General features: G+C 49.7%; 1 protein-coding gene across 3 annotated transcripts in view; it reads right to left on the bottom strand.

Moving 5' to 3' along the window:
* Positions 1 to 12,334, bottom strand: part of KCNIP1 (potassium voltage-gated channel interacting protein 1) — a 228,321-nt gene extending 215,987 nt beyond the window's left edge. For all 3 annotated transcript variants that reach the window (XM_036845426.1, XM_036845423.1, XM_036845424.1), the window contains exon 1: positions 11,770 to 12,334. In XM_036845426.1, coding sequence (XP_036701321.1) covers positions 11,770 to 11,830 — 61 coding nt within the window. In that variant the 5' untranslated portion in view covers positions 11,831 to 12,334. The remainder of the gene's footprint in view (positions 1 to 11,769) is intronic.
* Between the last annotated feature and the right edge of the window lie 286 nt (positions 12,335 to 12,620).

The raw sequence follows: 12,620 nt of genomic DNA, 5'->3' as shown, positions 1-12,620 counted from the left end.
TTTACAGGGAGTGATTATAGAGCAATTCAAGGCGATCAACTGCTAAATCATGCAGGACAAACAGTGAGTGCGTTGGGAGGGTGGGGGGAGAGGAGGCGGGCGGAAGTGATCACTGGGAGACTTTTGGGGAACAGGGTGGGGTGAGAGGGGACAGTCCTGATCCCCACTTCCTTTGTCCTGTGCTCGTCCTTGCTCTCTATCACCTGCCAGGACCCTTTCCTCCACCTCAATAAAGGTGGACAGCCTGACTCCCTTCTCTGCCTCCATTCTCTTCCCTCCCATTTCTGATAACAGCCTTTCCAGTGACATCCTCCAAGTCACAAACGTGCAAAGCATCACTGTCATTGTTTATCCCTTCTCCTTTCTTGCTGTCTGCTTCACTGACGTTCTCATGCTATTCCTTCCGCCTAGAACTTCACCACCTACATTCCTGCCTGGGCCAAGCCCTAGCTCTGTTACCAACCTCAAACGCCACCTCTTTCAGCCTTCCTCTCTGATTCTCCAGCCCTGCCCCTCAGGAGGAGATGCTCTTTCCCTCCCCGGAAGCCCCACAGCGTAACACAAGCATGCGGGTGCTGGAATCAAACCCTCTGGGTTCAAATCCTGGCTTGGCCACTTATGAGAGATGAGACATTGGACATTTCCTTCCTTATGCCTCAGTTCTTCAGTTTCCCCATCTGTAAAGGGTCAAGTAATAGTGCTGACTTCCTCATGATGCTATAAGATTTACACAAAAACCAAGCTGCTAAAGTGTCTGGCACATAGTCGGAGCTCTATAGATTTGTGTTAATAGTATTATTATTGTCACCAGCGTGAAGCTCCTTGAGGGCAAAGGCAGTGTCCTACATCACTCTTATCTCCTTCTGGCAGCTTCTCCTTCAGGGGAAGTAGATGGGAGCCTGACGTGGCTCCCGGACAGGCTGCACGATGTGGACCAATGTACAGAGTGGTGGCTCAGGCAGGTCAGGAAGAACCAGGACAGTAGCACAAGGAAGGAACACATGCAATAGGCAGTGGGGAGTGAAGGGTGCCCCTGAAAAAGTCAGGACAGGATTCAATACTCAGTCTTCAGTCCCAGGCCTTCCCACCCATCTTCGTAGTGCACCCTGGGGACATATCAAAGAAGCAGGGTGCTTCTAGGAAATGCGTGGGGCTGTATTTGGAGTCAGTCAGAGCTGGTGTGAATCCTGGTTCTTCTTCTACCAGCCACCTGAAGGGACTCGGACAAGTCACTTCTTGCCAAGTCTCAGTTTCCTCATCTATAAAATGGCGGGATGAATGCCTACCTCTCATAGTAGGAGAGTTCATTTGCTAGATGGGGATAATGATAGTATATACCCCATAGGGTTGCTGTGAGAGTTAAATTAGTTTAATGTATCAAAAGTACTTGGAATAGTACTGGGTACAAAGTGTTACACACATGTCATTTCTTTTTACTATTGTTCTTATTATAAAAGCTTTTAGGGCTTCCCTGGTGGCGCAGTGGTTGGGAATCTGCCTGCCAATGCAGGGGACACGGGTTCGAGCCCTGGTCTGGGAGGATCCCACATGCCGCGGAGAAACTAGGCCCATGAGCCACAACTACTGAGTCTGCGCGTTTGGAGCCTGTGCTCTGCCACAAGAGAGACCACGATAGTGAGAGGCCCACGCACCACGATGAAGACTGGCCCCCACTTGCCACAACTAGAGAAAGCCCTCGCACAGAAACAAAGACCCAACACAGCCAAAAATAAAAATAAATAAATAAAATAAATTAAAAGAGATTTGCTTACAAAATATTTAAGAAAAAAAAAAGCTTTTAAAATATTGTTATATTTGTCAACAGCTTGCAGAGTGCCTGGCACACAGTAGGTGCTCAGTACAGATGAGTTTTTTCTTTTTCCTGTCTGGTTCCAACTCTGAGGCTGAAATACCCAACAGGCACATTCAAGAGATGCTTAAAGCACCAGCAAAGTAGAGGCATCAAAACTTGTGAAAAAACCTGTTTTGAAAGCATATTATATTTCAAAAAATGATCAAAGAAGTTATCATGGGAAAAATCTGAATTTTATTTCATTTCTTTAGACTTATCTTTTCTGTTTTGAATTATCTAAGTAGCAAATGGTGAGGCAATTGGTGGTGGGGACACAGTCTTTTAGCCTTTGGGCCTTTAGGGCTTAGAGTCTAATCCAGCCCAGCGTCAGCGCTAAGAAAGGGAAGGAAAGGGAAGGAAGAGAGCGGGAAAGACTCTCTAAGAGACCCTGCTGATTGTGCAATTTGACCATTTGACGGTCTGGGAGAGTCTCACAAGGATGAGTCCCAGGGATGGAGAGAAAGTGCAGCCTCCATCACATGAATGCTAATGCACTGGCTTCCCAAAGGCAGCTGGGCGCCCTGTGGCCTCCAGAGCCCTCCCTTGGCCGCCAGCCGAGCCCTCCTCTTCTTCTGGCTCCAGGGTCGGATGGGTGAGGAGGCCAGTGGCTGTCATTTCCGGTCTCTAAAAGCTCGGGAGCAGCCACAGTTGTTCAACCTCTTCTTGGGGGTCAGAGGCCTGCTTGCCCTGGATGTGCCCTCAGGCCGGAGGAGGTAACTTGGAATCAGACACGCTTCACATCCTTGCTCTCTAATACTGGATGATCATAGAACCTCCCTGAGCCTCAGTTTCCCGATTTGCAAAATGAGGATAACAAAACAACCATCATAGGACTACTACAGAAATGAAAGAAGATTAGGCATGCAGAAGGCTCTGGGACACCGCAGGCCTTCAAAAGTTAGAATTCCTCCTCTTCAAGCAATGCTTCCCCATCTCTCCAATGTCTACCCTAAACAAGCCTATTTACCCTGGAGGAGTCCTGATTAATTGCTTAGTGCAGAAAGCTTCCTACAACAACTAGGATTGTTCGTTTGTTTTCCAACAGAGACATCTTACTAGGCCCCCTGGAAAAGGCATTTGACTTTCATGCTTCAGGCCCTTCCTTTGTCCATTAGACTCCTACTAACTTCTGTCAAGTCTTCTGGCTTCAAATCCCACACAAAGGCTTTTGCTCAGAATCCAGGCGGCCAGCCTGCTCTTCCATACTGAGCATTGTCAATGAAATCCCTTGTGGAGAGATGTCAGTAGTTCACACCAGTCTCTCCTGCACCCTGTCCCGGCCTACGGTCTTGGAAGCCAACTAGATGAAGACCTAGAATGCCCCCTTGTCACACCTTCAGGTAGCATAGATCTTGGAGGTAAAGCTAAGGTGATGGCTGGTAGAATCAAGATTCAGGATCTCACTTGGCTGGAATAACATTTTAAATTAGCAAATGAAAACTTAATGGGCATACATAGTCCTACCCTTCTGTTTCATTTAAGGAAAAAAAAGAAAAAAGGATCAATTGCAGAAACGCTGATCTGGGGAAATATGACTTCCTGGCAATTCATATAAAAACAAGCAGTGCTGGGGAAGCCTGGGGTTCAGACCCCAGGGCTGATGCTCAAGCTGTGTGACTGTGGGCAGACCGCTCGCCTTCTCTGGACTTGTTTGGTTATCCTAAAATGATACTTAAACCAGAAGGCTTCAAAGGTCCCTGCCAGTTTGACATATAATCCTATAATTACATATATACATATATATCAATATATACACACACATGCACACTATAATCTGTGCTCTAAGTCAATGTTGCTCCAACTGCAGTGGGCATCCAAGCCACCAGGAGATCTTGTTAAAAATGCAAGATTCAGTGGGGGCCTGCGACTCTGCATTCCTAATAAGCTCCCAGGTGATGCAGAGGTTGCTGGTGCGAGGACCACACTTTGAGTGGCATGGCTCCAAACAGCAGTAACTTGCCTCTAATTCACCCTTGCTATGTTCTGACCACAGTATCTTACATGCATTATTGCATTTAATTCTCATAACGACCTTGGAGGTAATTACTATCAATATCTTAATTCTCTACATGTGGAAACGAAAGTTCACAGAGGCAAGGGGACCTGCCTGAGGTCACATAGCTAATAAGTTGCACAGCTAGGTTTTGAATCCAGGTCTGTCTAATCAAGAGCACGTGTCCATACCTGCTATACCACATATATATGTGTAATACAGATTTAGGCCAATGTGTGGCTAAGGACGGGAAGGGAACTAATGAGAAAGCAGAAGGCAAATGCACCAGCAAGTTCTTGCGTTTGTTTCCTTTGCAAGGATGACCACTCATCCACCCACTGATCCCTCCCTGCCTCTCTGGACCCTGTGAAAACACAGACTGATTCTGGTGTCCGATTCTGACGGTTTGAAATTCTAACAGTCTTGGAGGTATTTAAGCGCTCTATCCTTCTCTGACAGGCAAGGATGGCTGTAACAAAGGGAGAAGAATTTAGTTCACAGAAATGATTACAGCAGAGGAGAAACGTTTAATCCTATTAATGAATTTGCTAATTGACCTTCTGCCCCCAATCATTTCATATTCAGGCTTTTGGAGTGTCAGATTAAATGGAAACAGATCCAGGGGTGGTTGGGGATGGGGTGAAAAGCATTTTGCTCAAGGCCTGCAGATGGCTCAGTAGTTCCGTATGCTAATGAGGTGCTTTGTCTATCCCTGGATGCCTTCTCCCCCACCTCCACACACCCTGTTTTGGCTGTTCTTCCTCGAGGGGAGGCCAGGAGGGGAGGAGGCTGGTGAGCTTAAAAGCTCAGGCTCTGGGACCAGCCAGAACCAGGTCCTGCTATCCGTACGCTGTGAGACTCTGGGCAAAGCACTGCCCTTCTTGGAACCTCAGTTTCTTCATCTGCAAAATGGAAACTGTAATAGGGTCTGTTCTCCAGGGCTGGGAGGAGGTTAATAAAATAACACAGGAAAAGGGCAGAGCAAGGTGCCTGGCACAGAGGGAGGCCAGGTCAACGTTAGCCATTACTATTATTATTAACCCTGCAGATGAGCCATGTTCTCCTATCTCACCGTTGGGAATTTCATCATCATCTGACACTGACGGCTTCCCACAGAAGTCACCGGAGAAACTGCTTGGGATTCCAGTGGCCATAGCTGTGATGGCTCTGGGGCCCATGGGGTGGACTCAGAGGCCACAGCTCGAAGGCACAGAGATCACCAAGGACTACCCAGTCACGCTGCAGATGGAGCAACAGAGGAGGAAGGGACCTGCCCTGAGATGGGACAAAAGGCAGCGGCAAAGCCACTACTGCCCCGAGTTGCTAGGATCATCTCACCTTCTGTGAACCACTGTGCTCACCACCTCCTGGGCCCCTTCCACAGCCCTATAAAGGAGATAAGGGAGACACCATGACTGTCCTCATTTTAGACAGGAGGAAACGGAGGCTCAGAGAGGTTCAGCTAAGAAGTCACAGAGTCGGAGTTTGAACCCAAGTCTCTTACTTTAACCCAGTGGTCCTAACCATTGCACACCCTATTCTTAACTCTCTGATTTGACTGTAGCTCCCACTGCCACCCCCCCATCCCCCAACTGCCCCAGGGAAGCTTTCAGTTTGGCCTGGAATAAGAAGAATTAATCCAATGTTCTGCTCCCACGGCTAGGGTATGGGACTCTAGTGACAGCCCAACTGATCACAGCTACTCCCTAAAGATGACCTATTTAAAACACTACCTGGAGGGAGGGGAAGCATTTAAAGATAAGTCAAGTTGTCTGAAAGTCTCAGGACTCTCTCAGTCTCTCTCTCTCTCTCTCTCTCTCTCTCGCTCTCGCTCTCGCTCTCGCTCTCTCTCTCTCTCTCTCACACACACACACACACACACACACACACACACACAATATCTCTCTCTCTCTCTCTTTCTCTCCCCCCACTCCCCAATACTGCTCATCCTCTGCCTGATGAATGGGAACATCAGCTCCAGGGCCATTATGCAGAACTTTGCAGCACTTCTCCCCATGAGCGGACCCGGATTTCTCATCTGCGAGGCCGCATTCCTGCACTCCTTGGAGCCATCAAGAACTCACAACCTGGTCTATCCATCCTTATCTCCATGCAGACAACATCCATCAGCATCAGGCCTTGACAGAGGCCCTGGAATAAGACTCATTCCCTGAGAGCTAGTCAGAGAGACGAATGCGTAAATCCATAATCACATATTGTTCGGGACTGGAGCCAAGGGAAGGAGCAACAGCTGTAGGGGAGCAGGGGAGGGAGAAATGTGCTCTGCCCACAAGAGCTTGGGAGGAGGTGACATTGAATGAGGTCTTGAAGGGTGTGCAGGAGTTCGCCTTGGGAGGTGGAAGTGGAGGGAGAGTGGGGAAGCCAAGGGGGATCTTGGGTAGAAACAACATCAGGGAAGCAAAGTTAAAGGACACTTACGGGATTACTTAGTGAACAAATAACTGAGTGGACAGATACACAGATTCTTGATCTCACCCAGACAAGACAAAGGGGAACCTGAAATACAAGGGAGGGCATTGAGGGTCGGTCCTCACTTTAGTTTTTTGAATGAATCAACAAAAGAGTGAGAGCCTAGAGATACTTTTCCATCTTCCCACCTTCCCCAAACATACCACACACCTACAGGTATCCAAAAAATTACCAGAACTCTTCTTGACTGAACTTATAATTTTCAGCTCTTCATGAAGCACTAGTTGTAAGTTTACTATTAATTATCTGTACCAGGGCCTCCTGTACCACTGACTCCTTCCAAGTTTCACGGTGGGGGGCTTAGATCCAGGATTTGTGCAGCATGACTATCAATGCTCTTCATGCAAAGACAGCCTCCTATCATAGCCTTTCTGGGACTTCATTAATCATTCATTAATTTATGGATTCATTCACTCATTCATGCACTCTTTTCTTCAACCATTCCTTCTGTCATTCATCTGCTTCCTCATTCATGCACTCATTTATTTATCCCCTCATTCATTCAATCATTCATTCTTTCACTCACTGGCTAATGTACGTATTCACTTGCTCATTTGTACATTTACAAACCATTTATTAAGCAAAGCCCTTCTAGGCATATAAAGAAGTCCAAGACACGATCCTTTCCCAGGGACCAGGACAAAAAGACCTCAAGCAGTCGTCCTTTCACTTCCATCTTTCAGTCTTTACCATCTCCCCCTCCCCATTCGCTTTGAGCTTCCTTGATTTCCTTCTGGGACGGAGGGACCGGAACTGTGCCTGGCACTGGGAATGGTCTCCCTGTACTTTTGTGACTCTCAGGGGGCTGGGGCACAGGAGCAGTGTTCTCAGCACTTGCCTGCTTAATGGTAAACAGACTCAGTACATTCTGTGGACAGAGCCAATTCAGAGCCAGCAGACCAAAGAAAAGAATTCATTCCAGGCAGAGGGCTGGTAACTGAAATTCCAGTGGGCAGCTAACTTTTCCTTCAGGGTCTGCAATTCCAGGAAATAACAGAAAGTGGCCAAGCAGTCCATTATTTATAAGTTCCTCCAGAAAAGATTTATGGAGTACCTACTATGTGCAAGGAACCAAGCCGGGGACTATGAAGGATGATTCAGAGTACCTCCCCTGAGAAGCGGACGCTCTGGGGATGGGGTGAGGCGTTAACACCTCCATCAGTTGCCTAATTCAAAGCATGACTTGAGAGTCATGAGAATGTACACCTTAAAAGATTAAGGAATTTAGATAGGAGAAGTTGCTTCTTTCCAGGGCCTGGGGGAGCCTTCCTGAATGTGGAAATAGCTGAGTGAGGTCTTGGAATGTGGGTAGAATTTTAACTGTTAGACAAGGAAATGGGGGGAAGGGTAATACAGAGTTAAAAGGATGGACAAAGATGCAGAAACGGGTAATGCTCAGGGCATGAACACCTCTGTAAATCAGTATTCCTCTTTTAGACATAAGAACACTGACATTTCCAAGGTGAAATGACTTGCCAAAGGTCCCTTGAGCCCAGGACAGTGTGACAGCAGGGCTACTGCTTCTCTACGCCTGGCTGCCTCCCATTGGTCTCCCAGATTTTTTCTGGTTGAACATGCTGCCCGGAGCAATAAACCCCAAACCTGGCCTCATCAGGAATATTGTGCTTCCATAAGGTCTCTAAGGTTCCGAGATGCTCACTGGTCTAGGAGTGAGGGGACCAGTCCCATATTTGTCTCTAACTTGCCATGTAGCCTTGGAAAAAGCATCTAAAAGCTGTGAGATTTTGTTGGCTCATCTATTCAATGAACACTCTGGAGATCCCAAGCTCAGCCCTTCCTGAAGGTTCTGAATGCTTTCCCTCGGTCACGGTCACGGTCACGGAGGATTGATAACCCAGCCACCCCTGCAAAGTAGGCTTATTTGCTTAGAGGCAAATTTCCATTGAGATGCCCTTGGGCTAGTGACGTTCTCCCTAAATTCTCTCGCCCCCTGCCCCTCACACAGGCCCAGCCACTGCACCTGCGTGATCCTCATCTGATCACCCCTGACATCCCGACCCTTTAAGCCCAGAGCTGTGTCCTTCGTATGATAAACACATACAAAAACTGTTGGAGCCAGAAACCCTACCTGGGACTGGGATGCAGAGGCTGAATCCCTGAAGCGGGACTTTTCTCATTCTTACTTAACGACAAACAAAGGTCCCAAACAGAGGGAAGGATAGGAAATTAATTTAAAACTTTTTTATTCAGTGATGTAGCTCTTAAATAACTTTAGATTTCTGTTGCCTTCTGGAAGCTCTCCCCGAACACCCAGGTTGGGCTAGGCATGTCCCTCGCCACTAAATCATGTGGAGCTTTATATGTATGTGATTCCAAATTATATTTTCAAAACATGCAGGGTATTTGTTAAACAAGATACAATGTTTTCAGGACCAGCCACAAAGCAGAGGTCAGCAGGGGCTGCAGCAACAGAACCAGCATCTGAGCACGTGAGGTTCGGGTCCTAGTTTCCTGGACACAGCAGAAGGAACGCTCCAGAACTGAGCTGTGAGGATTCCAACAGGCATGGACTACTTCCAGGATGGCTTACTCTAGGCATTTGGAAGCCCTAAACACTAGAGCCATAAATTGAATAGTAGTTAAAATTTGCTGACTACTTATCATGTAACAGAGCTCGTGCTAAGCATTTGATTTGCATTATCCCTGAAATCCACACAGCACAACAGCTATTTTAAGATGGTAACTACTACTGTCCCTGTTTTCTAGTTGAGGAAAATAAGGCTTAGTCATACAGCTAGTAAGTGGTAGAGCCTGGATTTGAACCCAGCAGGGAGACCGATTCCCGAGTTGAAAATCTCCACCACTCTCTTCTGACTGTTTGCAATTAGATCTGAGGCTGGTGTCTCAGACATCATAGTGGCAGCTCTGGTAAGAGCATCAGCAATAGAAATCTTCAAATTTGAGAACTGGATGGAACCTGAGAAAATGTCTAATGTAACTTCCGCCTTTTACAAAGGTGAAACCTAGGTCTCCATGGGGGAAGGGACCTGACCAGGAAGTGATCCTTGATCACTAGCCTTTCCAGCCAGTTTCCAAGCCACTTTTCTCTGCAGAAAGGGTCTTCTGCTGATCAGCATTCCACTGAGCTAGACAGGAAGATAAGACTCTGCTCCAGGACAAAGGCCTGGGGGAATATACGTAGCTGGAGCCCTGGACAATTCCAGCCAGTGTGGTGTGGCTTTGTGCAAATGGGGCTGACCAGACACCCCAGGCTCCGGGCAGCTTGTCATGGCAGCCCATCCACTAGCCCTGGACCCACAATGAGCTTCAAACAAGTGTTGTTGGGAGAGTTAAGTGAGAATGCGCAGATAAGGCACCTAGCACTGTGTCAGGCACACAGTAGGGGCTCGCTGAATGCTGTGCCCCCTCCTCTCTTTTCTTAGACTCCTAGGAGAGAGAAGCAAAGAGCTCTGGCCTCTTGGAATCCTTTGGGAATCCATTTGGGGTGACCTGCAGCTTTGTGTAGGAAAAGGGAATGGTAGACAGTAACATCTGAGTAATGTCTCAGCTCATAATCTTTGCCCAGCCCTAGGTGAGGAACTCCATATCCATCGTTCAGTTGATCTTGGCATCTTTCTGCAACCTCCTCTGGGTCCCTGCTAGCTGCGGCTGACACAGTAGATGAGGCAGGGTCCTCCCTCTCTCCACTCCCTCCACACCCTGTTTCCTGCCAGGAGATAGTATCCTGTCCATTTTATGGGTAAGAAACTGAGGCTTAGACAGGTGAAGGGATCTGCCTGAGGTCACATAAGGAAGGAGCGATGGAGCTGAGATTTGCACCCAGAATCTGTTGGACTCTAGGGTCCAAGATCTTTCTGTGACACCTAGCTGCCTCCCAGGAATGCCACAGGCATTGAAAATATATTAAAACAAATCCCTGAGTTTCTTACCCCCACAGTCCCCTGACCTCCGGGACCTCATGGTGGTCAGATGGTGGGGAAGGAGACCAGGATTTGCTGCTGAACTTTGTCCCCAGTCAAGCAGTATCTGAGGATCCGTGAGAAGTGGGGCTCTTAATGTCAAGGTCCTGGGCCAAGGCTTGCAGACCTGTCCTGCCTGGGACTGGTAAAATGGCACCCAGTCTCTTCCCTGCCAGGAGGATGTACAATGCAGCTGGACAAATGGGTCGAAGCCTCTTCCCATGTTCTAGGCTCTGAATGCCAACCCAGCTTCATCACCTGAGATCTTCACCCAGAGATCTTATTCCTCAGTATTTAGCCTGATGTCTCTGGGGACTGGGCCAGATGTCGAGATCCCTCAACGACAAGTTTTTCATGGGGAGCTATCTCTGCGATGCAGACTTTCCTACTGAATCAGGGAAGACCAACCAAGTCCTGAGAGTGGACTCATTGTGCACCCTGGGGTCCACCATTATCCTAACGCTGATGTAATCACTAGCCAGCATAAGGCGTAGGAATCGCAACCTCACCTGTCACCAGAACCTGGGCCCCAATGGCAGAACTTAAAGGTTTAACTGTCAGGTCACTTAAAATCCTTCTACCACTCACAGTAGTATTTGAGCATAAAAACCAAACAAACCAAACCCATCATATTCTTTTTCCTAACTGCATCCAGTGTCTTTATTCCAACAACCAACTTTCAAACAGCTGGATAGGAGGCCTGCACAGTCCCCCGCGGTGCAACACGTTTCCCCCCACTTCACATGGACCCGTTTCATGACTGTCCCACTGGTGAGATTAGGCTTATCTCAGCTGGAGTCCAGGCAGAAGGGACCCAGGGATATTATGCTTTCTAATCTCTGATGTTAGCTCACCTCTTCACCAGACCTTGACAGTGCTCTCGGCTCTCACAGCACCCTCCTGTGATGCCCTGGCTCCCAACTCCCTAAAGCCACCAGGACACGGGCCCTGAGAGTTTTACCACCTGCCAGCAGCTGATTCCTTTTGGCTTGCAGAAAGCACTCTCTCCCTGATGATGGACCCCCAGGTCTGCACAGCATCGCTGCTTGGGGGTGGGGGGGGGCGGCAGTGAGTGAATATGTGAGCACCCTCGCTGGATGCCCACAGTCGCACGAACACCAACGGTCATGGGAACGGAAAGAGCTTCCCAACATTTACACTCAGACAATTTTGTCCCCACCTCCCACCTGTGAATTTGTCTCTGCCTTCTGTGCCTAGAGATTCTTCCAGGAGTATGGTCCTGGCACCTGGTGCCCCGGAGAGGTTCCGTGGCCCCTGAGGCCGGAGCCCACTCTCGGTCCCTCCTCTGCCAGCTCACGGGTATTCACACCAATCCTCCCGCCGGTTTCTTACTCCTTTGGATACAGGAACCTGAACCCACTCCTCATGGGGAGGGGGGTCCGGGCCAAGGAGGGCAGGTGGCACACCCCAACCCAGCACCGAGCACCCCCAAACCCAGCCAGGGGAACAAAAGGAAGAAGGAGGTGGCTTACCTTTCGAGGGTCGTCTTTGTTTGGTTTGCAGAGACGAGAAGGTGCCCATGACGGCCCCCATGGCAGCGAAGACTTGTGTGCGACTTGGGACCTCGGGCCCTGCCCCTCCCCTCCACTGGAAGGAAATCAGTGTGGATCTTCTACTCCGAATTAGAGGAGAAAAAAAAAGCCCCCGGCAGCTCGCCGCAGCTTGGTATTCAGCGAGCGTGGGGCTGGGGCGCTGGGAGCCTTTTCTTTCCTTCTTCAGCCCTGCACATGCACTGACTCACAGGGCTAGCCGCTCCCGGCGAGCCCTCGGACCCGGGACCGGCCGCTTCCCTCGCCGAGGACCGAGGACGATGCCCCGAAGCCTGCCTGGCGCTGGACACCGGGCCGGCGCGCCCGCCCGGCCGAGGCTCCTGAGCCAGCGCCGCGTGCGCTGCGGGAGCCGCGCTCGCCCGCCCCTCCTGCCGCACGCTCGGCTCCCCTCCCGGCGCTCGGGCTGGGTCTCGGGGGGCCGAGTACCAATCATGAATGAACAGAGCGGGGACGGCGTGGAGCGGAGCCGCGCGCGCCTTCCTGCCCCTGCCGCGCTCGAGGCGAGTCTGAGGCGCGCGAAGAGCGGCCGGCGGGTAACCCCGGAGGGGCGGGGCGGGGGCGCACGAGGGGCGCGGAGCGCGGACGCCTGGCCGATGGGTGGGGCTCAAGGGGCAGCTGACTGCTTCCCGGGAGGAAGTGTGTGTGTGTGTCCCTGCGTGGGGTGCGTTGTTTCATTTTACTTCAAGGGAAATCTTTATGGGGTGGGGCAAAGTCTGCTCCACCCACGGCATGGGATGTCTTAGGAGGAAGGTGCCTTCCTGCTCCTCCAGCGT

This window comes from Balaenoptera musculus, chromosome 3 (assembly GCF_009873245.2).
Source record: "Balaenoptera musculus isolate JJ_BM4_2016_0621 chromosome 3, mBalMus1.pri.v3, whole genome shotgun sequence".
NCBI lineage: Eukaryota > Metazoa > Chordata > Mammalia > Artiodactyla > Balaenopteridae > Balaenoptera > Balaenoptera musculus.
This window is presented reverse-complemented; position numbering and strand designations above follow the sequence as displayed.